At 39.1% G+C, this 23,053-nt stretch overlaps 1 protein-coding gene across 3 annotated transcripts in view; it reads left to right on the top strand.

Moving 5' to 3' along the window:
• The first annotated feature begins 8,759 nt into the window (after positions 1 to 8,759).
• Positions 8,760 to 23,053, top strand: part of VPS41 (VPS41 subunit of HOPS complex) — a 190,678-nt gene continuing 176,384 nt past the window's right edge. For all 3 annotated transcript variants that reach the window (XM_017661346.3, XM_073239066.1, XM_073239067.1), the window contains exons 1-2: positions 8,760 to 8,812; positions 18,083 to 18,121. In XM_017661346.3, the coding sequence (XP_017516835.2) occupies positions 8,774 to 8,812; positions 18,083 to 18,121 (78 nt within the window). In that variant the 5' untranslated portion in view covers positions 8,760 to 8,773. The remainder of the gene's footprint in view (positions 8,813 to 18,082; positions 18,122 to 23,053) is intronic.

Here is a 23,053-nt window from a genome sequence, read left to right as displayed (position 1 = left end):
TTTTGCTGGAATGATATTTATTACCGTAGGAATGCTCATATGGCAATGGCAGGTAGGTTTGCAACTGGTTGCCTGCCTGGCTTCAGCATTTTCCTGAACACTCTCCCCTATATAGTTATCCCACTTCCAATCAACCAGGAATGGGAGCCCAAGGGTAGTAGTCTACTGACCTAGTCCCTGAATCAGATAATTGAGCCAGTATCTTTGAAGGGTTCAGTATTACAGTTTCTCCTCAACTGGCACCTGACTTTCAAAACAGCTCCTGGTATCCAGCTAATCAGTGATTGCTCACCACCAGTCTAGCAAAGAAGGCATGGTGAAATCAGTTGCTGGCTGAAATTCAGCTAATATCAGAAGGTCCTGCGTGCAAGGCTATATCAAGGAGAGGTGGAGTGATGATTGTATGTGCCAAAGACAAGGAATTTCAATTCTGCCTCTCTTCCAAGATACCCTTCCTTAATCCCTTAGGGCTGGGAATCAAGATAGTTTCTCTGGTTACCAAAGCCCACTTAACCAGAGCAAAGGGCAGGGAGGATATGGCATAAAAATTGCTTAGAGGGGAAAGCCAACTTGTATGTGTGTATGTGAGTTTTCATACTAATCAGCCAGGGCTATTTTGACTGTAAACATCAGAAAACTAATTTGAACATGTTTAAACAACAAAAAATTCCTGGGATATCTCATGGAATCGGGAAATAGTTTGACTTTTTTAAGTCTTAATTCCAAAAATCCCAGGGAAGGAATGAAGATCAATAATCTGTATTCAGTGAGTGGAAGGACTTGGTAAGTACCATGTGGGCAGTGGGCCAAGGGCACAGAGTGGTGGGGAGGCAAATCCTAGGAAACGATGCTGGACAGACAATACAATACGTGTGGACTACAGGTATCATAAATCCTTAAAACAGGCTTTATCTACCATTAGGCCTTCTCAACTGCAACTAACAGACCTGAGATAGAGAGAATCAGGGCCAGCCTTGGTAGAGAGAAGCCTGGCATCTGTATCAGCTGAGGGTGGGGCATGGTTTCTTCTCCATGGCCAATCCTATCATGAAGACCATTCCCCTTCCCCCTCATCACCACCTGCACATTGACTGACTTTGAAGCAAATGGAAATAAGTGGGGCAGGGTCTCCAAAGCAAGGTAAGGGCAAAGGGGCTGGAGCTGGCTTGTGGGAACAGCAAGGCCAGAACACTGCTGTTTGACATAGGATCTACAGGAGCCAGAGGGAGGGCAAAGCATGAAGGGAGATTTCAAATGGCCTTAAGAAGTGGTTGGTGGGGATGTGTGGAAGGTTCCTCCAGTACTTTCTTGACATTTATATATCAAAGAAGAACTTCATGATCCATCAGCTAGAGATGTCAAGCCAAGGGTTCTGGGCTCCCACATAAGGATGGTGGGGACCAGGGCAACAATTTTTCTCCAGCAGCTGTCCAAACAGCTAAAAATACCACACGGAGTCTAATAAGGATGACCTGAAATCTGGTCTGCTTCACTCTAGCATGCAGTGTTACCTTACACACTCATTTTGTGAACCTTCCCCTTGTACTCTCCAGATTCTTTTGAGTGAGTAAGACTCCCTTGGTGGTGGTTAGGGTCATTCCTCCCCTTAGAGTGCCAATAAAAAGGCCTGAAACCTGATTTCTGGGGTAGGGGCCTATAACTAAGGTTGCTCAACAATGCCATAAGCTCCTTGGTTATCACATTGCAATAAATGGCTGGAGTACTGCAGAGACAGAGTAAAGTAAAAAATAAAACCCTGGAGTGATTAAGTTTGGTTTTCTTCATGAACCAATATTCAGTGTAAGTACAAAACCATTAAACCAACATAGAGTGTTTTTATTTTAATTTCTGGTACTGCAACAGTGGTTTTCTATTTTTCAGAACATCTATAGATTCAACAGTATTGTGGATTACAGTTTTCTGGCTATGAAACATGTATATTGCTCTTTATACAAAAAAGCAAATAATAAGTTTTGACCAATTAACAGCTGTTTATGTTAAATTTTGGAACACAATTGGGGATTGCCACTGCTTTCTCCTAGTGCAGCCAAATCTTCCTCCTTCTGCTTTTTTCTCTTTTCTTCCTCTTCTTTTTCAATTTTTAGTGTCTTTGTGTGTGAATGACTCAAGACATATGGAAGAGAAAGGCTTTTTGCTCCACAAACATGCCTTGAAATTGGATTCTTGCTGAAAAATGGACCTTGTTTCACAAATGATATTTGGATCCAATGACAGGATGTGTTTAAGTATTTTGTTCAAAATTTTGATTGAAAATGAAAGATTCCCTATAAAATAATACATTTTCTTGGCACAGCTAAACACCTGGATTCTGAACAGATTGAATTCATGCTTGATGTTAAAAAAATTAGTTTTGTGCTTTTCTGTCAAAAATATGAAGGAAGTTCAGTAAGTGGATTGCACAGAGTGGTCTATGTCTGGGGACAATCCAAACAGATGGTCCTTGAAATATCTGTTAGTAAGACATACAATGGGAAGCCAAAGGAAGAATAAAGGATTTCACAAGTTTTTTTAAATTAGCACATTAGAGTATTCAAAAGATTGTTTTTTTTAGGCATTTCTTGATTTTTTTCAAAGACCTTTTATGACAACTTCAAAAGTCCTCTGACCAAGCCATCCCATTTTTACATATTTTTTCTAAAGAAATATTATAAATTGGACAAGTGCTCAAATAAATGATATTAATCACACTGTAATTTACAATAGTGAATATTGAAAGCAACTAAATATTCAATTTATATAGGTTGGCTACATAAATTATGATAATCAGCTCAATAGAAGACTATATAATAATAGACAAGTAGCTCCATACTTATTTATGCAGAATTACATGTTTGATATATTATAAGTAAAATAAATAAGACTATAGAACTGTTGATTCAAGTTACATTTTAAATTTATATGTAGGGAGTCCCCTACTTATACATATGAGGGAAAAAATCTGGGAAAATATTCTCCAAAAGTATTTCATTGAATGTGAAAAAAACACTTCTACAGTTTATTCTCTGTCCTTTTAGTTACTGAGTTATATTTGACAGGCCACTTATATATTACTTTTTTCTTTTTAAAAAGAAATTAATCTTCACTATTCCCTTTAGAAATCCATAGATGTGAAGGATTACTGTACATAAAGCAATGATCACTTATGGAAAATTACTGCAGAAAAGGTAACCGGTGGGATTTTCTACCTTCACTATGGGCAAGCTATAACTCGATGCTCTCTATAATTGTACAGAAAATAACTTCTAAAAATTAATGAGATTTTTTAGAGAAGGTTAAGGTTCACAATAAAATTGAGAAGAAAGTACAGAGATTTCCCATATGCTCCTTGACCCCACACATGCATAATATCCACAATGGCCAACATCTCATAATTACAAGAGTGGTACATTGTTACAATTGATGAAACTACAGTGACACATTATTACCCAAAGTGCATCGTTTACATTGTGGTTCCCTCTTGGTGTTGTACATTCTATGGGTTTGGATGAATGTATAATGTCACATATCTATCATTGTAATATCAAACAGAATATTTTGACTGCCTGTGCTCTTCCTGTTCTACCCATTCACCCCTTTGCCTCTTACCCATGACAACCACTGATCATTTTGCTGTCCCCATAGTTTGCCTTTTCCAGAATGTTACACAGCTGGAATCATACAGTATGTAGCCTTTTCAGATTGACTTCTTTCACTTTGCAATATGAATTTAAGATTCTTACATGTCTTTCATGGATTGATAGTCTTTCATTTCTTTTTAGTGCCAAGTAATGAGTCATATTCCATCAGCTGGGTGTACCATAGTTTATTTACCCATTCACCTAGTGAAGGACGTCTTGCTTGCTTCCAGGTTTTGGCAATTGTGAATAAAACTTCCATAGACATCAGTGTGCAGGTTTTGTGTGGAAATAAGATCCAACTCCTTGGGAGCATGACTGCTGGGTTGTATGATAACTCTATGTTTAGTTTTTCAAGAAACTGCCACACTGTCTTCCAAAATTGCTGTATCATTTTGCATTCCCACTAGCAATATACATGAGAGTTCCTGTTACTCCATATCCTTGTTAGCATTTGGTATTGTCAGTCTTCCAGATTTTGGACATTCTAGTAAGTGTGTAGTAGTATCTTACTGTTGTTTTAATTTGCATTTCCCTGATGACATATGATGTGGAATACTTTTTCATATGTTTATTTGCCTTCTATATATCTTCTTTGGTAAGGAATTTGTTAAGATCTTTGGCCCATATTTTAATTTAGTTGTTCATTTTCTTATTGTTGAGTTTTAAGGTTTATTTTCCTATTTTGTATAACAGTCCTTTATCAGATTTGTTTTTTGTAAATATTTTCTCAATCTGTATCTTTTCTTCTCTTTCTCTTGACATTGTCTTTCCCAAAGCAGAAGTTTTAAATTTGAATGATATCTAGTTCATTTTTATTTCTTTCATAGGTCATATCTTTGGTATTATATCTAAAAAGGCATCACCAAACCCAAAGTTATCCAGATTTTCTCTTATGTTATCTTCTAAGAGGTTTTTTTTTTCCACATTACATTTAGACCTATGATCCCTTTTGAGTTAATTTTTGTGAAGAGTATAAGGTCTGTGTCTAGATTCATTTTTTGCCTGTGGATATCCAGTTGTTCCAGCAGTTTGTTGAAGAGACAATTTTGTATCATTGCATTGCCTATGCTCCTTTGTGAAAGATCAATTACCTGTACATATGGAGCCTATTTCTGGGCTCTCTGTTTTGTTCCACTGATCTATTTGTCTGTTATCTCTCCAGTACCACATTGTCTTGATTAAAGTAGCTTTATAGAAACTCAAAGTTAGACAGCATCAGTTTTCCAATTTTCTTCTTCAAGATTGTATTAGCTATTCTGGGTCTTTTGCCTCCCATATCATCTTTAGAATCAGTTTTTTGATGCCCATACAATAACTAGCTGGAATTTTTATTGGGATTGCATGGAAACTATAGACCAAGTTGGGAAAAACTAACATCTTGACAATACTGAGTCTTCCAACCCATGAATGTGGAATACGTCTTCATTTATTTACTCTGTTGACTTCATTCATCAGAGTTTTAAGTTTCCTCATATAGATCTTGTACATATTTTATTAGATGCATATCAAAGTATTTCAATTTTCAGGATGCTAATGTAAATAGTATTTTTTATGTCAAATTCTACTTGTTCATTGCTGGTATATAGGAAAGCAATTTACTTTTGTATATTAACCTTATGTTTGCAACCTTGCCATGATGACTTATTAGTTTCATAAGTTTTTTTTGTCAATTCTCTCTTATTTTCTATATAGAAAATTATGTATTCTATGAACAAAGACAGTTTCATCTCTTCCTTTCTGACCTACAAGCCTTTTAATTTTCTTTTCTTGCCTTATTATATTAGCAAGGACTTCCAGAATGATGTTGAAAAGGAGTGGTGAAAGGGAACATCCTTTGCCTTGTACTTGATATTTGTGGGAAAAGCTTCAACTTTATCACCCTTAAGTATTAAGTTTTTTGTAGATAGTTTTATCAGTTTAAGAAAGTTCCCATCTATTTCTAGATTACTGAGAGTTTTTATCATAAATGGGTATTTCTGCATCTGACATGATCATGTGATCTTTCTTTTTCAGTCTATTGTGATATATTACATTAACTGATTTTTGTATGCTGAACCAACCTTGCATACCTGAGATAAATTGCACTTGGTCATGGTGTATACATTTTATACATTTTAAAAATTTAATTTGCTAATATTTTACTGAGGATTTTTGAATTAGACCTATATCTAAGAAATATAGGTCTATAGTTTTTCTGTGATGTCTTTGATTTAGTATTAGAGTAATGAGTTAGGAATCATTTCCTCTGTTTCTGCCCTCTGAAAGAGGTTGTAGATAATTGGTGTAATTTTGTTCTTAAATGTTTGGTATAACTCACCAGTGAAGCCATCTAGGCCTGTTGAAAGGTTATTGCTGATTTTATTTCTTTAAAAGATACAGGGTATTCACATTGCCTGTTTTTCTTGGGTGATATTGGCATATTGTGTCAAGGAATTGGTCTATTTCATCTAATTATCAAACTTGTGGGCATAGAATTGTTTATAGTGTTTTTTATATCTTTTTAACATCTCCATAGTTTGTACTGATGTCCCCTCTTCTATTTTTGATATTAGTAATCATCTATTGATTTTCTATTTCTAATTTCAGTGATCTGCTCTAATTCTTGCTATTTCTTTTCTTCTGGTTATTTTGAATTTAACTTCCTCATCTTTTTATCATAAACGAGTGTTTATTTATGGACATGATCATGTTATTTTTCTTTTTCAGTTAGCTGATGTGATATAAGGTGCAAATTTAGGATTATTGATTTTGGATCTTTCTTGTCTTCTAATATGTATTTCAATATTATAAACTGCTGCATCCCACACATTTTGATAAGTTGTATTGTCATTTTAATTTAGTCTGAAACATTTACAAATATTTCTTGAGATTTCTTTTTAGACTCATGTATTATTTGGAAGTGCATTGTTTAATCTCCATGTATTTGGGATTTTCCAATTATCTCTCTGTTACTGATTTCTAGTTTAATCTAATTGTGGCCTATGAGGAGATATTTTATGATTTCTATTCTTTTTAATTTGTTAAGGTATGTTTTATGGCCGAGATGTGGTCTATCTTGGTGATTTTCCATGTGAACTTTAGAAAAATGTTGACTTACCTTTGCCTTTATAGTGTGAAGGTGAGAGAGTGAATTGATGGTTGCAAGAAGAAAACAGGTGATTTGCCATAGAATGAGATTATTGGGCTAAGCACTTTTCAGACTTTAATGTACGTGCATATCACCTGGGGATATTATGAAAATCCAGATTATGGTTCAGTAGTTCTCTGGAGGGGCCTAAATTCTTCATTTCTAACAAGCTGCTTGGTTTGTGGGACACACTTTGAGTAGCAGGAGGATAGATGACCTTCTAGATAAGGGAGCCCCAAACTCTCTTTTCACATCAGAAAACTAGGGGCTCTGAGGTCAAATGTGAGCTTCCTCTTGCCGGCAGGCACTAGCACTGCTAGCCTGTAGTGGTTTTCTTCTTCTACTTCATCATTCTCTATCTGTATCTCCTCAGTTTCCAATCTTTCCAAAAGGATCTGACAATAGAGCCAATGCTCATCATATTTTATAGGAGTCAAGACAGTACAGTGAATGGGAAATAGATTTGGGGAATCCAGAGTCTCTGAGGTTGAGCGAGCAGAAGAGAATATGCAGTAAACTGACTGCATCATCAGTAAGGTCCACCAGAAGTTTATAGATGAATCTGGCTCAGAGTGCAGAAAGGGAACATTATAGTTGTGAGGAAAGTCAGAAAAGTAGAAGGACCAAGCTTATTTCTTTTTACTGTGGAGACTGGAAGGAGGACATTTTTTTTGTCTGTATAAGGGTCCTTGTAAGATTTGGAGTTCATCAGTATCAATGTTTGACTTTGGGCTGATTTGTAAGGGAGAATCTTAGAAACTTTCAGACTGGAAAGGTTGATTCTTAGGGTACTGGGTGTTTGGGTTTAGACATCTGAATGCCTTGGGATTGGTCTCTGTCTATTCCCTTGTGACTGAGTGATAAGCACACTGAAAGAGGGACCTTAGCAAGGCTTGGAGGAAAAAGCTGGAACTGAGGCTCTTTAGGCCCTGGGGAGGAGACAAGTGTTTCAGGTGAACTCACCCTGGCTTGGGGATCATGAGCTGAGCATAGCTAGAGACCTGGGAAGTGCAGAGTTGCTGAGTCCATGACCTCCTACTAGGTCAGAGTCAATGAGACACAGGGAGGCAAAAAAAAGGTACTGAGCACCCACTGCATGCTGCCATCTGTGAATCCCTTTGCTAGTTATCAGCTAGTGGAGATGAGTAGAAAGAAGAAAATGCGTCTTTGGACAAGATACTGCAAATTCCTAAGGGTTAGGAAGGAGAGTTCACAATGCAGAAACATGGAAGAGGAATCATTCATTTTAATGGATGGAAGAAATATAGTGGTTTTACATATTTTACCAAGGACAAATTTTTATATTCACTCTTGAATATTTACCTATAGAATATGCTCGATAAAATTTCAACAAATAATTTAATTAGACAACAGAGAATTTTTCTAAAAATTTTAATGTCCAGATGCCAGAAGATGTCAATTGAAAGCAGCAAGCAGTACACACTAAATACTTTTGAAGAGTAAATTTTTCTTTGGCCTTTCCCTGCAAAGACTGATTTATGCTCTAGATTCATTTAATATACTTTTTTTTTTTTTTTTTTAAGGGACAAGAACACTTTTAGATTAACCAGCATTTGGTAATCAGTCTTTGGCATCAGACAAGACTAAATTCTAATCCTAGTTCTTCCTCTTCCTAGCTGTGGCCTCTGAGCCATGGTGTTCTCCTCTTTAAGTGGGATAATAGAAGGGATTGTTGGCAGGATTAAATGAGAAAATCCACGCAAAACTATAATCCCAGGGCCTGATACATAGTGGATGTTAATACTTATATACATATGATAATCACGAAACAATAAGAACAATAAAGTAAATCATAGCATTAACAGTCGTTACGTTCGTATGCTCCAAAGCACAACTCCACTGAACTTGAAAAGTTCAAATCCTACATGAAACCCTATAGACTTGTGGTGATGAAAACTCGTTCTAGCTCAGATGGAGCTAAAACTACATTTCCCAGCAGGCTTTGGGCCCCAGTGGCTTGTTTTCCCCTCACTTCCGGGTCTGTCACATGACTCCCGGCTGCACCATGGCGGAAGCAGAGGAGCAGGTAAAGGCAGCAACTGCTGGCTAGGGAAGGGGAGAGAGGGTGAGGTGGTGGGGGGCTTGGTGTGGAGCGTGTGGAGGTGCGGATCTCCTGCAGGGCGACGGAAGGCCATCTTGAGGAGCAGAGGCGGGTGGGATGCCTGCTCTTGGAGGGCCCCCGGGAAAGCGCGTCGACACACCCCCGGCATCCTTGAGGCGGCCCTTTGGTGCTGCCCCCAGGGCTTGTGCTTAGTTGAAATTTTGGCTTGAAGGCTGACTGGGCTTCCCCAGGCAGTGACTGCGTGTGTTAGGCATAAGAGATGGATAGAGTTTTAAGGCCACGTGATTGAAGTTTAAGTTCCTTTCCCCTCGAAGTAAGAACTGCTTTGTGGGAGGGTAGGAGAGAGTTGATGGCGAGTTTTGTTTCGTATCTGTCGCATTCAGGTACAAAGCTAAGTCACTGTGGTGCGCAGTAGTGATCAAGTGCGTCTGTTCTGGAGCTAAGTAATGCCGAAGCTCCAGTGCTGGTTCTCTTTCTTTATATGTGATTTTGGGCTAGTTATTTAACTTTTAAACGTAAGGTGGAGATAACAGAGCGGCAGGAGATTAAAGAGAGAATGAGTTAAGTACACAGAGGGCTTCGTAAAAGTTGGGCACATTAAGTGTTGCCTAGGATTCTTTGTTGCAGGCAGACTATAGGTGGTAATATCCAGTCAACACTTCACAATGTGCCACCGGAGTGTAGGGTAGAAGTTAGTAATGGCCATAGAGTTATTCTCTTATAGGAAATAGTGGTAGTCAGAATTAGTTGAAATGACAAAGTAACATGAAGAAGACCAAAAAATCCCGAACTTGGGGAAATACCTTAATTTTCCATTTCTGGGGTCATTTCAGCTTCTCATTATTTTTCCTCACAAGTTAACAGGGCCATCAGTTTCTATAATTTTCTCTAAAAAGTGATTTGATGAGGAGCTGTTTAGTACTGTCCTACGAGAAGTTTACCTAGTTTATAGTTTGTACCATTTGCAACATATTTCATTTATGTAAGGGAAGTTTGCCCTGTATGCATTTGTGCCAATAATTAAGAAATAAGCTAGAATTTGGTGTGGGTGGTCACTCTGATAACAGGAGAGTCCTTACCTACCATTGCAGCCTCCCTTTTCTGTTCTAGGCAATTTAAAGGAAAATGCTCCTTAAGCACATGTAATTTCATAACTCATTGCTGGGTTTGATGATAGTGGTGAGATTAGTTTTCACACTGTTTGTCTTTCATATTGAAATATTAATTTTTTGTGGTTTGATTTAAAAGTAGAAAACCAAGCTACTTACATTCTTGGGTATAGGGTAGTAGAAATGGAGAGAATTGCTTTTAGTATTTACTACTGAGAGTTTTGTGTTGATGAGGAGTTGGGCAAAGCAGCCCTGTGTAAAAGAACATATAGGAAGTTAGTGATGTAAGAATAAGGCTTTGAATTTTCTTACACCACTTTCTAGTTTCAAGAATCCTTTCATGTTGCATTTGGTCCTCACAAAAGAATTGTGTGTGGTAAATGTTTATTCTGATATATATGTCAGGACAAGCACCTCCTACATTCCAAACCTTCCAGTGGCTTCCTCTTTGTTGTCTGAAGAAAAGCCAGAGTCTTTATAATAGCTTAGCTGCCCTACAGAGGCTTGTCCCAACTGTTCTCTGTCCCCTTTCTCTGACCTCTTTTCCAGTACTCTTCTACCCTTTTATCACTGCATTGGCTGTACTGCATTCTTTTCCTTCAACAAGGCTGACATGTTTCTACCTCAGGGCCTCTGCTCACACTGCTCCCTTTTTCTGTCCCAGAATTCTACAGGTTTTCTCCCTCACTTCCTTCATATTTTTGTCGTTACCTTGTTGAGAGAGACCATCCCTCACCAATCTTTGGAACCTCTTTTCTACATTATTTTTCCTCCTTGATACTCATCACCATCTGACATACTATTTTTTAAAATTTCTGTTTATTTCTTCTGTATATTCTGTATGCTTCTGTATTCATATCTATATTTCCTCATTAGAATATAAGTTCCATCATGGCAAGGATTTGTTCACTGCTATATGCCTAACACCTAGAATAGTGCTTGGCACTCTATGTGTTAAGTGATTGAATTTTACAGATAAGCAAATTGAAATTCAGACAACTTACATAATGTGCTCAGGCATGTATCTGTAATAAATCTCCAGTCTTCTATCTCCAGGGCTTATGATTTTTCACTGAAACACCCCGCCTTTTAAAAAGTACTTGAAAATCTAGATTATTTTTTTACTTTATGAAGTAGAATTAGCCCTTATCACCTTAATAAATTTCTTTCAAGTCATTATTTCACCTTTGACATTTAGCAACCTATGGTTAGAGCAGGTGTTCTTCCCCACCCGCTGCCCCCATGGTGTCAGTGTCAAAAAGACCATAGTCTGTTGTCAATCGCAGAAAGAAGCAAACATTCACAAATTGTTGTTCTGTTTATTTTTTTTTAAAAGAAAGCTAGTAAATAAATGTACCTATATTATCAGTCCCTTGTAGATTAAAAATGGTTAGACTTTTATCTGCTTCATTTGTGCATTTTGCATTTCACAGTAGGAAGCCATTCAAATCTGTTCAAGATAGTAGGCCTTTGTTACAGATTTTTGAAGCCTAAGAGTGCACAAAAGTGGAGTTAAGTAAATTTGCTAGTTGTTCAATTCTGCTACTTCAAACCTTTTAGAAAATCTTGACATAATTTCCCCTCTCTGAATGCTTTAAGAAGTAAGATGTATATTAAAATTAACTACAATGATAGGTTAGGGCCAAGGAAGTCTTCCCTTGGAACCACCATGTACTGTAAATGCAAACAGCCCTCCATGGTAGGCAGCACAAAACTAAACTCTTAACTTTTCTGAGCATTGCATTCTTCAGTGATTGCTTTTTCCTTCCTTTAATTTTTGGAAGAACCAAAATAGTGAGAGCCATACTGAGTTTATATAATGCAAAACAGTTCATAGACTCTCTAAAAATCGCCTTTTGGATATGAGCCAAGTTTTTAAAAGTCGTTGGGAAATCCTTGTTCATGTTGAGTATAGTAAAGGCAGTTCACAAAAATAACTGTATATTACATAGTTCCCAGAAAGAACTAATACCCTGCATTCTGCCTGGAAGTCTTCTAAGCAGCAGTTTTACTTAGCTTCAAAATGATTTATAGTTGACCTTATCACTGATGCTTGGCGGGATTTTTTCATACCTCGCTTATGAATAACATTCCTCTTGAAGTCGGGCTGTTTGTGTATTTGTCTCTTATGTCTCCTACAGATTGCTGAGTCCTCAAGAAGGACTGAGCTTACTCATGCCTGTGTCTGTCACAGGGCTAGTGCTTCACAGGTACTAGGTGCTTAATGAAATGTTTAATCAAATTAGTAGGGGGAGAATAGCCTTCTGAATTGAAAATACCAAATTGTCAGTTAGGTTTAGTGGAATTTTTGGTATTTTATTTTACCTTAAAAACTTTTGAAAGTTATTAATTCGATGTGGATTACATTACCTATCTTCCTTTTTTTCTCTCCTACTACAAACCAGCAGGGAACCTAGTCCATTAAAATACTTGAACAATCAGACCATCTCTTTCTTGACCAGACAGGAGAGTTTCTCCATTGATGCTCCCTCTACATTTTCGAAATTAGGTCAGTTTTATCCTTACTGTAGAGCATTTACTGATTATCAGATGGCCCTCTCATGAGCTCGAATACTCCCATGTGATTGTGCTCCATATGTAGAATAAAAATCAAGTCAACAAATATTTGAGTGCCTCAGTGTTCTTGCTTATAAATTGGGGCTTTTACTCTCCTGTCAGTATGAAATAGGGTAAAGTATGTTAAAGTGGCCAGGTTGAAATGGTTGTCTTGTAAATGGGACAATGGCTTATCCTCCGAGCTTGGGCTTGGCTTAGGTATGCAGTGTTCTCTTTTACCGTTTGGTTAAGAAAGATCTTTTAAAAGCAACTTTATTGATGCCTGAAGGAGAAATAGCCCCAAAACAAGAAGTTGCAAAAGTACGGGATCAGAGAAATTTTTAGATAGTCTACTCTTTACCATAATGTAACCAAAGTGTAGTCACAGAGTAGCTTAGCTGAACATGCTTATTGCCTTGTGAGTTTTTCCTCTCATCTTTGTCTGGATTGGCTGGCTGGAGGCAGAGGTCACCAGCTGGTTATTAGGGTGACCCTCGTCCCACATTACCTCCTTGGAGAGGGAGCATTCCTTAGATCAGGGGTCTGGGTTTCATGCAGCTCTCCATTCATGGCTGCTCAGTCACAATTGTAGTTCTTCTAGAAACTCAGCCCTCCTTAGTGTTTTTGTTACCAAATGCTTGAGATTCTAGGCTCTTATTTAGACGTTCTGAATCAGAATCTGTGAAGGTGGGATGCATTGGTGGATATTAGCCAGTTCCCCAAACTGAATTTAGATGATCCTGGTGCAAAGTCAGATTTGGGACTGGTCACTTGGTCCTCGAGCTGGTCCCTTTCTCCACGCTGGGTATATGTCAGGTTTTCCTTCCTTTGCAAAATAAGCTGCGTGTGGCAGCGGAGCCTAGTGGGTTGAACCAGGTTGGTAACAGTCTCCTGACTCATGTCAGCCTCCAGGCACTCTTTCATCTTTCCCCCTCAAGCGGCTTAGTCCCTGGGTGCCCCGAGCTGGCCACAGCTCTGTTGGGCTTTTAGAAATTGAGGCTCTGTGACAAAGAGATTTCAAATACACATCACACACTCTTTCCCAGGCCTCTGTCAGACGTTGGAGCCTTCACACCCTGTCTTCCTTACACTCAGCTGTGCCCCACAGTTTGTTGGTAGGGGAGAGATGGTGGTTCACATCTGCCTCCAGCCCAGCCTGATTTCCCAGTGCCTGGTCTCTGCTCTTCCTTCCTCCTGCAGTTTGCAGCTGGCCTTCCTCAGGCTCCAGCCTTCCATTTCTTCCCCAAATTCTCTCCCTCCCCACAAATCCAACAAGCAAAACAGTGTGTATACCTTCAAAGTTCTGAGGACTTCACAACTGGGAGGTCCTAGCTTCTCTCTCCTGGAATGAGAGAAGCTCTTGGACTCTGAGGCCAGCTGTGCTGAGTCTTCACCCAGGCCACTGTCACGGGGCTCTGTGCCCATGTTGGGGCTAGGGGTGAGGTGGTTTGAAAGCCTTTATTCCAAGAGCCCAGTTAGCCCTTCCCAGGGCTGCTGCTGGGCTGCAAACACTCAGTTTGAATCGTTCTGTCCTTGTCTGCTGCTGCCTTCTTTCAGGTCCCCTTCTGTAACTGCCCTGTAGCCATGAGCTAGTAATTCAAGCATCTGCCTGGAGAAAATGCCCTTGGTGATGCGCATGAGTAGTAAAGAAAACAGAGGAGGCAGAATGCTCCTTGTTCAGATGGGCTGTTTATTCTTGCCCTCACCACCAGCAAACATTTGTTGAGCCGTTCCTTGAGACAAAGAGGCAAAGCCTTTTGGTTTATCCATGACATATTTACAGAGATAACTATTAGACAGGGCAGTTAATATAATACATCAGCTGAGGGATATAGTGAGAAACAAAGGCCAGATCTGGACCTGGTGTCCTGGGCTCTATGGAAACAACTCCATGAAGGATGTGAGGCATCAGTTGGACCATGAAGAAAGCTTAGGATTTAGAGGCAGCCAGTGATTTTCAAGCTTTTTCTAGCTTCAGATTGGCAACATGGAAATAGAAAACCTAAAATCCAAGTTCTGTTGTTGAAACAAGAGTGAGGGTCTCAGCCTGACTGTAACCACCACTGGAGGTGCCCCTGGTGGTGACCTTGAACCTGTGGAGTATATTGGGAATTGGAAGACCATTAGAATGAGTGTGGAGTTGGGCCAAGGGCCTTCTAACCTGAGGGAAGCACTTAAGGAGGCTCTGTGCAAGTACCACAAGCTCAAGGCAGGCAAGTGGCAGTGGAAATGAGTGGAATTGTCTTGGTGTCGGATGTGGGGGGCGGGGTGTGTATGTGTGTGAAGTGCATTCTGTTTCACCGACACAGCTGTTCTGCTCCCAGTGATGTTATATGGAAATGTAAATCCGGTGTAGACATACAGTCTTATTTTTATGAAGTCAGAAATACAGATATTTATGTGAAAATCTTCAGTGCACTACCCAGACCAAAACAGACCTTCTGGCCACTGTTCTGCTACCTGTGGCAGAGAGCATAGAGGTGTAAGCGTGTGAGATCTCCTGTTACCTGGTGTGGCTGGAGGGCCATGGGTTTGTGCAGAGAGTGGGAAGTGAATCTGAAAGTCAACTGGGAGCCAGATTAGGGTGGGCTTTGACCACAGTGCTGGGGCATCAGGATCTTGGAGGAGGGCAGCAATCAGGCTGTGTGCTGTGGGAAGAAGATGCTGACTGCAGTTGATGAAGAGATTTGAGAGGTCATGTGTGAAGGCACCAAGATCATTAGGTTTGGATTGATGATTGAGTTGAAGGGATTGGTTTGTGAAAGAAGGGTAAAGGGAAACAGTCACTAGTTCAGCATGCAGCCCGCTTCCCAGAATTTACCCAGATGTACACTTGTGACACTGTTTAACCCATTGTTTTTGCTTCAACCAGAACAGCATATTTTTTGTAAGTAAAATATACATAACATAATATTTACCACTTAGCCATTTTTAAGTGAACAATTCAGTGGCATCAAGTACATTCACATTTTTGTGCCACTGTCTCTGCCAACCGTTTCTAGAACTATCATCATCACAAATCTAAACTCTACCCATTAAATACTAATTCCCTGTTCCTCCCTCCCCCAGCCCCTGCACACCTCTCTTCTACTTTCTGTCTCAAAAGTAGAATCCTACAATATTTGTCATTTTGTGTCTGGCTTAATTTCACTTAGAGAACAGCACAGTTTTGTAACTTAAATTTTCATGGTTTGAAGCTAGATTCTTTGAAAGGTAGAGTATGAATTTTAAAATGTTTGAAAATCATTTTTTAATTGTAACCTTTCTCAAGATCCAGTCTTGCTTCTTGGATCCCTCACTGGGACATTCACTTCCTGTCCTCTTGCTTGCCTGTCTGGCTGTAGAGCATTACGCAGGGGGGGGGGCTTGATGAATGAATCAAACTAAGAAATATGAGACCAGGCTGATCCCAGCCGCCACTCCTTCACTGTTTTGGTAGGATTGGGGACCAAAGTGTCATTGTTTCGAGGCCACAGCTATGTTTAGGAGGTTTGTGCTGGTGCTGAGGTTAAGTCTGAGAGTGTCTTGGAGTAAATGATATTTACTATTGATACTAAAAGCCACATTCCTCCTTCATGAGCCTGATTTTCCTGGAAGACATAGGAGTCTGGCATGCTTCCCAGTAGGGAGCAAGAGTACAGTTTGGTTTAGAGTGGATTGAAATTGCTGGGGGTGGGGGTGGGGGTGGGTGGAGGCTTTAGGGTTGTTTTAAAAATGAAGAGTATAAGTGGGACACTTGGCCCTTTTACTCCTTGTGCCTGTTTGACTGGACTCTAAATAAGAAGGAAAAAATTTCCATAGGTTTATTGTAATTTCTCAGAAATGAGTAGCAGTCAGTTGTCCTTTTAGAGTTCTGGAGTTGGAAATGGGAATCTAGGTGCAGTTCATGGCAGTTATTAAAGCCTTGTTTTGCTCATGCTAATAGCTTCATATTCAGGACTGTCCGGGATGGAATGGATGTTAGAAGGCATTAAGCTCAACCTGTGAGCCTCAGTGTTTTTAGCTCATGGGTCATTAGGCAATTTCAAGATGCTACATGAAATTTAGCATTATTGGGATATATATAATAGATGTTCAGTAAAGCCATCAGAATAGTGACTGTTAATATTAAATGGAGGGTATCAAAAAGAGAAGGATCAGGATGGTAGGTGGACTAACGTCAGAAACTGGGGGTGGTTAGTGCAAAGGAGAAACAACTTAGGCTGGTAGGCACGATCTGTGTCATTAACTCTGGGGAACTGTCAAGTTGTAGAAGAATGGGATTTTTTCATGTGTATTATTGGTGCGAAGAACAAAAAGTTACTGTGGAGCAATTGTAGCTCTAAATTAGTAAGAATTTTCTAATATTCAGAGTAACATCAAACTAAACCGGCTGCATTGAGATGTACAGGAGGACTCTCGTATTCATCATGGCTGATGTTATAACTGCAGTGACATTCTTAATCACAAGTAGCATTCATCCCCATTTTATAGATGGCCTTTGCAAGCAGGGACTGTATTGTCCACAAGGCTGTTCCACTGGCAGCCTTCCAAATGCCAGTTTCTTAACTGATATTCCATGAATGAAATTAAAATGTTTTCAAACACTAGATTTGCATTTCTCCTTTCCATTTTGCATTGAGTAATATGCATCTGAACATTTGAAAATGTTCACTGTTTGTCTTGAAAAAGTATTAGTTATAGCTAAAATATCCTTGTCCCATTTTTTTTGTTCTTTCTTTATCTCATAGATTGTTGTAAAGTGCTTACATTCAGTGTCAGCATATTAGTTGTAACCTTTTATTGCTACTGATATCTGTAAGTACGTTAAGTAAATCTTCATTTTGCTGACCTCTTTGAGGATGCGTGGCATCAGCACATTCTCTCTTCCAGTGGACAGGTGAGAGATTAGCAGGATCAAGTCAATTTTTCCTTTTTTGCTTTGTTTTCTCCAGAGCAGCAAGATTCATTGTCTAGCAAGAGGGAAACTGTGTCAAATGGCAGAATTTGTTTTCCAGTTAATGGTTTAAAGAGTGGGTGTAAATTATACAGCTTGTTTGCGCAGTGTCTGATAGTTACCACTCTAGGGGAATTCTCTTGTAAAAGCTGTTTAAGCAAGACAGTCATTTTGACTCAACTGGATTAATAGCATAATAATTAATGGCATAGAGCTTTTCAGTATAAAAATTGGTTTATGGATAATTCGAGATGGCAGCCTCCTCTTCCCTTCTGAGATCAGTAAGGCTGCTTTGCCAGACCAATTTCCATTTTTAGCAAAGGAAGAGCTTTCCAGGTAGTCACATGACAAGTTCCTGGGGTCCTTTGTCAACCTGCTGACCACTTGAGGGAGGTTGTCAGGAGTAGTGGGTCCATGTGGCTCCTGAGTAACCATCTCAGTCCTGCACAGGGAGGGGAAGTTGTAGGAGGCCTATGAGAGTCGGAGCACGTGGGGTCCTTTAAACTGTAGTTGGAAATTACCCCAAACACAAGGGTAGGTGGGCGTTGGTGGTGGGGGCTTTAGGACTCTTTTCCCTTAAAAGTGTTTTTTATTCTTTTGTCTTCTGATCATTTCCCCCCTCTGTGTTTGTAGGAACCCGGGTCTCTTGAAGAATCAACAGAAGAGTCTGAGGTAAGGTGGTGATTCAAAGCCTTGGGGTTCTAGCTAACCATATTTTTATCTAGAGCTTGTCCAGCCCTCTAAGTGCAACCTTCCCAGGGGCTGGGGTGGTAAAGTAGGGCCGTCGGTGATTGGCCCCTGGGGAGGAACAGGCCGGTTGTCTGTAAAAATATTAAATGGATTAACTTAAAAAACAAGCAGTAAAAGGAACAAAAAATTTGCTCCTCATCTTGAATGATACTTTAACCTGAAGCATATTGGCAGTGGGAGAACTGATGCAAAGTTTTACAAACTAATCTTGCCACTTTCAAAGCCTGTTTTAAAAATAACTGCTGTACATTCTGCAATATTTATTCTTCCTTTATTATATGGCATCCTCATTGGTGTGATTTTGGAATCATTAAAATTATAGTTTATTTCATAAAACAAAAAGGAAAGGAGCAACTTTAAATGCTGTTGGGAGCTAAGTTGTATTAGACTTTTCTTTTTATTAAGGTATCATTGATACACAATCTTATGAAGGTTTCACATGAGCAACATTGTGGTTACAATGTTCACCCATATTATCAAGCCCCCTCCCACCATACCCCATTGCAGTCACGGACCATCAGCGTAGTAAGATGCTATAGAGTCACTACTTGTCTTCCCTGTGCCATACTGCCTTCCCTATGCACCGCCCCCCCGCCCCCCGCCACATTATGTCTGCTGATAGTAATGCCTCTTTTTCCCCCTTATCCCTTCCTTCCCACTCAGTTTCCCCAGTCCCTTTCCCTTTGGTAACTGTTAGTCCATTCTTGGGTTCTGTGAGTCTGCTGCTATTTTTTTCCTTTAGTTTTTGCTTTGTTTTTGTACTCCACAGATGAGGGAAATCATTTGGCACTTGTCTTTCTCCACTTGCCTTATTACACTGAGCCTAACACTCTCTAGTTCTATCCATGTTGTTGCAAATGGTAGGATTTGTTTCTTTCTTATGGCTGAATAGTACTCCATTGTGTATATGTACCACCTATTCTTTATCCATTCATCTACTGATGGACACTTAGGTTGCTTCCATATCTTGGCTATTGTAAATACATACTGTATTTTAACGAGAGAAAAGGAATATATATTGGAAGCTTTTAGAAAATTTTTTCAAGACTGAATAAAAATAAGTTTAAGCATAACATTAGTTTATCAGTTTTATAGCTGGACTAATGCTAATAACATTTCCCCTTTTATTATTTCATTTCACTAAGATGAATATAAAAATATCTACGATAACTTGCTGGAAATCCACAGCAATGTGACTATAACCATGATAATGTATTAAATTTGTGCTGATATTGCAGATAGCTATGTGAATTTTCTTTGCTTTTTCAAGAAAAACGTGGGCTTATTCATGTTCTTCTAGAGAACATCTTACACATTTGCCATCATGCATCTGTAGTTTGGCTGTAGAGTCGCAGTCCCTAACATTTTCACAACTAAGGACTTGTGATACTTTTTGGGGGCTCCTGTTATGGCATTACTGAGTTTGCTCATAGATAGCATATAATAGTTGTTAATTTTTAATAAAGTATTGGAAAGCATTTCAGATAACCATTCTTGTTTTTGAAAATCTCTAGTTACTGAGAAGAACCCTATGCCCTCAAAATTATTGGGGTATAGAGTCCTCTAGTGGTAGAGCCTTTCCAGGAATTTCACTTTGGGGGTGAGAAGGATGTTGTCAATTACCTAAATCTAAATATTTCCACACATCCTTCAGATGCCCAGTGGATCCAGAGGAGAGCAAACACGAGCATCCAGAACTCATGCCTCCCACATGATTAGGGGCCAGGAAGCACTATGAACTTGGGACAAGTGGGGAGCTCAGCATTAGAAACCAGCAGAGCAAGCTCTGGATTGACTCTGGAGCTGGGAGTCAGAAGGAGACTGGATGGGAGTGAAGGGAGTATGCACAGTACAGGAGGCAGAAGGGGTGAGAACAGGTCTGAGGCTTGGTGGATCCTGCTATTGGGGAATTAAAAGTGTGTGGGACCAGAGGTGGCAGTGTTGGGATAAAGCTGCCTCTGGAGGGAAAGGGGAGGCATCCCCTGGATGCATGGGGAGAAAGAAAAAAGCCCAGGGACATGAAGGGTGCACAGAAACAAACAGCATCAAATCAAGAGACTTTTCCTTTCTCCCCACCTTCAAAAGAAGTGCTGCTTATTAAAGGAAAATGCACTAGTAAGCCACCCAAATATCTCACCCTCCATAGGAGCACCTATTGTGCTTCTCAGACATTGCAGAGAATTGAAGACAGTGAAAAATGAACTGAAATGGCAGTTAGCATCTCCACAAAACTTATATAGGAAAAACACAGTAAGTGAGAATCAAAAATTTACAGCCAAAACAAACACCAACATAATACTCCATCATGAGTTGAATGTTTTTAAACAAGCACTTGCAGATATCAAAAACTTAGACCAAAAATTTTAAAGCTCAGAATTGATATGGACAAACAACTAGGAAGTTACAGAGTAAGAGTTGACCACACTCAGGAAAGAAATGGAAGGGAAGATAGTTCTTTTAAAGTTGAGGAAACTGAGGCTTGTTGTCAGACAGCTGGTTCATGGAAGAGATGTTTTCAAACTCAAGTCCCCAGACTCTTTCCATCATTTCACCCACTGGCTTGGGTGCCTTCTGCTTAGGCGGGTACTAAGGGATTAAGTCAGGTGGTGGGTTCATACCACAGTTGTACTGCATACTTGCCTAGCACTCAACTCCTATTCTTCAGTTTCCTCATGTGGAAAATGGGGGTGATTGCTTATGTTGTAACATTGTATGGTTATTGTGAAGATTAGATACAGTTGTTTGCAAAGCATCTTGTATAGTGCCTAGGATGTGAGAAGCCCTGTGAAGATGAGGGATCTTTAGGTTGTATTTTAGATGTGGTACTGATGGCTCATTTTACAGCCTGGTCCTTCAACCTAAGGGCTTGAAGAGACTCCCTACTGGCCCTAGGAAAGTGTTTACTCTCCCAGCTATATTTGAGTCCTAAGTGAGTTTATGGATGCAGATAGACCAAGTTTAGGCTTTCATAATGAGGTGATATGCAATCCAGTTTTTGGAGAAGTCTGTCTTGCATTTCTCATTCATGTTGAATTGCTTTCCAGTTCCAGGATTGATTATTATGAGATACACTTGGTTGCCCAAGAATCTTTATTTTTCTTTTTCTCTTCTTCCTTTGCCTATTCTTCCCATTAGGCTTTGTAACTGTTAATTAAGCTTTTGAGGACAGCATTGCCTTTCTGTACTTTGACCCATTTATTCAAGTGCTCAGATCATTTCCACTTCTATGAACAACAATGTGTAGCGTAGTGTTTCCAACCATGTATTATAACAATTTATATATCTGTCATTTTATGAAATGCTGCATTTAATATAGACTGGGTTTTTATGTCAGGAACACCATAGTGTTATTCTGAAGTTTTTGTTTTTTACATTTTTAATATATCTAAAATTTTTAATTGTGGTGAAATACACATAACACCACATTTGCCATCTTAACCATTTTAAGGGTACAGTTCGTTGTTGTTAACTATATTCACATTATGCAGCCAATCTCCAGAAGTTTTTCATCTTGCAAAACTAACATATAGTGATTAGATGACATTAGATGACAATTCCCTAGTCCCTGTTCTCCAAGCCCCTGGGCAACCACCGTTCTATTTTCTATCTCTATGCATTCGACTACCCCAGGCACCTCCGATAAGTGGACTCATACAGTATTTGTCTTTTTGTGACTGGCTTATTTCATTTAGCCTAATGTCCTCAGGGTTCATCTGTTTTGTCCAATGTGTCAGAGTTGCCTTCCTTTTTAGGGCTGAGTAATATTTCATTGTGTGTACATACTACATCTTGTTTATCTACTTACCCATCGATGGATCCTTGGGTTGCCTCTACCTTCTGGCTATTGTGAACAGTGGTGCAGTGAACATGGGTGTACAAATATCTTTGTGACAACTGCATTCAGTACTTTTGGATATATACCCAGAGGTAGAATTGCTGGATCCCATGGTAATTCTAGTTTTTAATTTGTTGAGGAATGAGTCCTCAACGGCTGCACCATTTTACATTCCCTCTAACAGTGCACCAGCATTCTGATTTGTCCACGTCCTCACCAATACTTGCTGTTTTCTGTTTTATTTATGTATTTATTTTTATAGTAGCCATCCTGATAGACGTGAGGTGCTATCTTATTGCAGTTTTGAGTTGCATTTCCCTGATGAATAGTGATGTTGAGCATCTTTTCATGTGCTTTTGGCCATTTGTGTGTCATCTTTGGAGAATTATCTATTCAAGTCCTTTGCCCATTTTCTAATTGGATTTTTTGTGGTTTTGTTGAGTTGAGGTGTTCTTTATATATTCTGGATATTAATCTCAGATAGACATAGATGTATCTGTCTATATTCATCTATATCTCAAAATTCTATGAATAGGATGGATAGATGGATAGATGTAGATCTATAGAGCTATAAGTTATGTTATTATCTATCAACTAAAAAGAATATAAAAAGCATATGTAGAATATATCTATATTTACATACCTCTTTTCAGTTATACAATTTGCAAATATTTAAATGTTTTCACCCATCTCATAGGTTACCTTTTCACTATTGAATGTATTCTTTGATGCATAACGAAGTTTTTAATTTTGATATAGTCCAGTTTATCTATTTTTACTTTTGTTTCCTGTTCTTTTGGTGTCATATCCTAGAAGTCACTGCCAAATCCAATGTTGTGAAGATTTTATCCTGTCTGCAACATCCTTATTTTAATGTGTGTTCAAGGAAAGAATACTGACTGCCCCAAATTTTTCATTAATCTTGAAACTGCAACTAAATTAAATGAATTGCTCAGTGCAGAAGGGTTAATATAATCAAAAGTGGTGTATATGAAGTATGTAAAACTGTACGAATTTTA

The sequence above is a fragment of the Manis javanica genome, chromosome 6, assembly GCF_040802235.1.
Source record: "Manis javanica isolate MJ-LG chromosome 6, MJ_LKY, whole genome shotgun sequence".
Classification (NCBI taxonomy): domain Eukaryota; kingdom Metazoa; phylum Chordata; class Mammalia; order Pholidota; family Manidae; genus Manis; species Manis javanica.
This window is presented reverse-complemented; position numbering and strand designations above follow the sequence as displayed.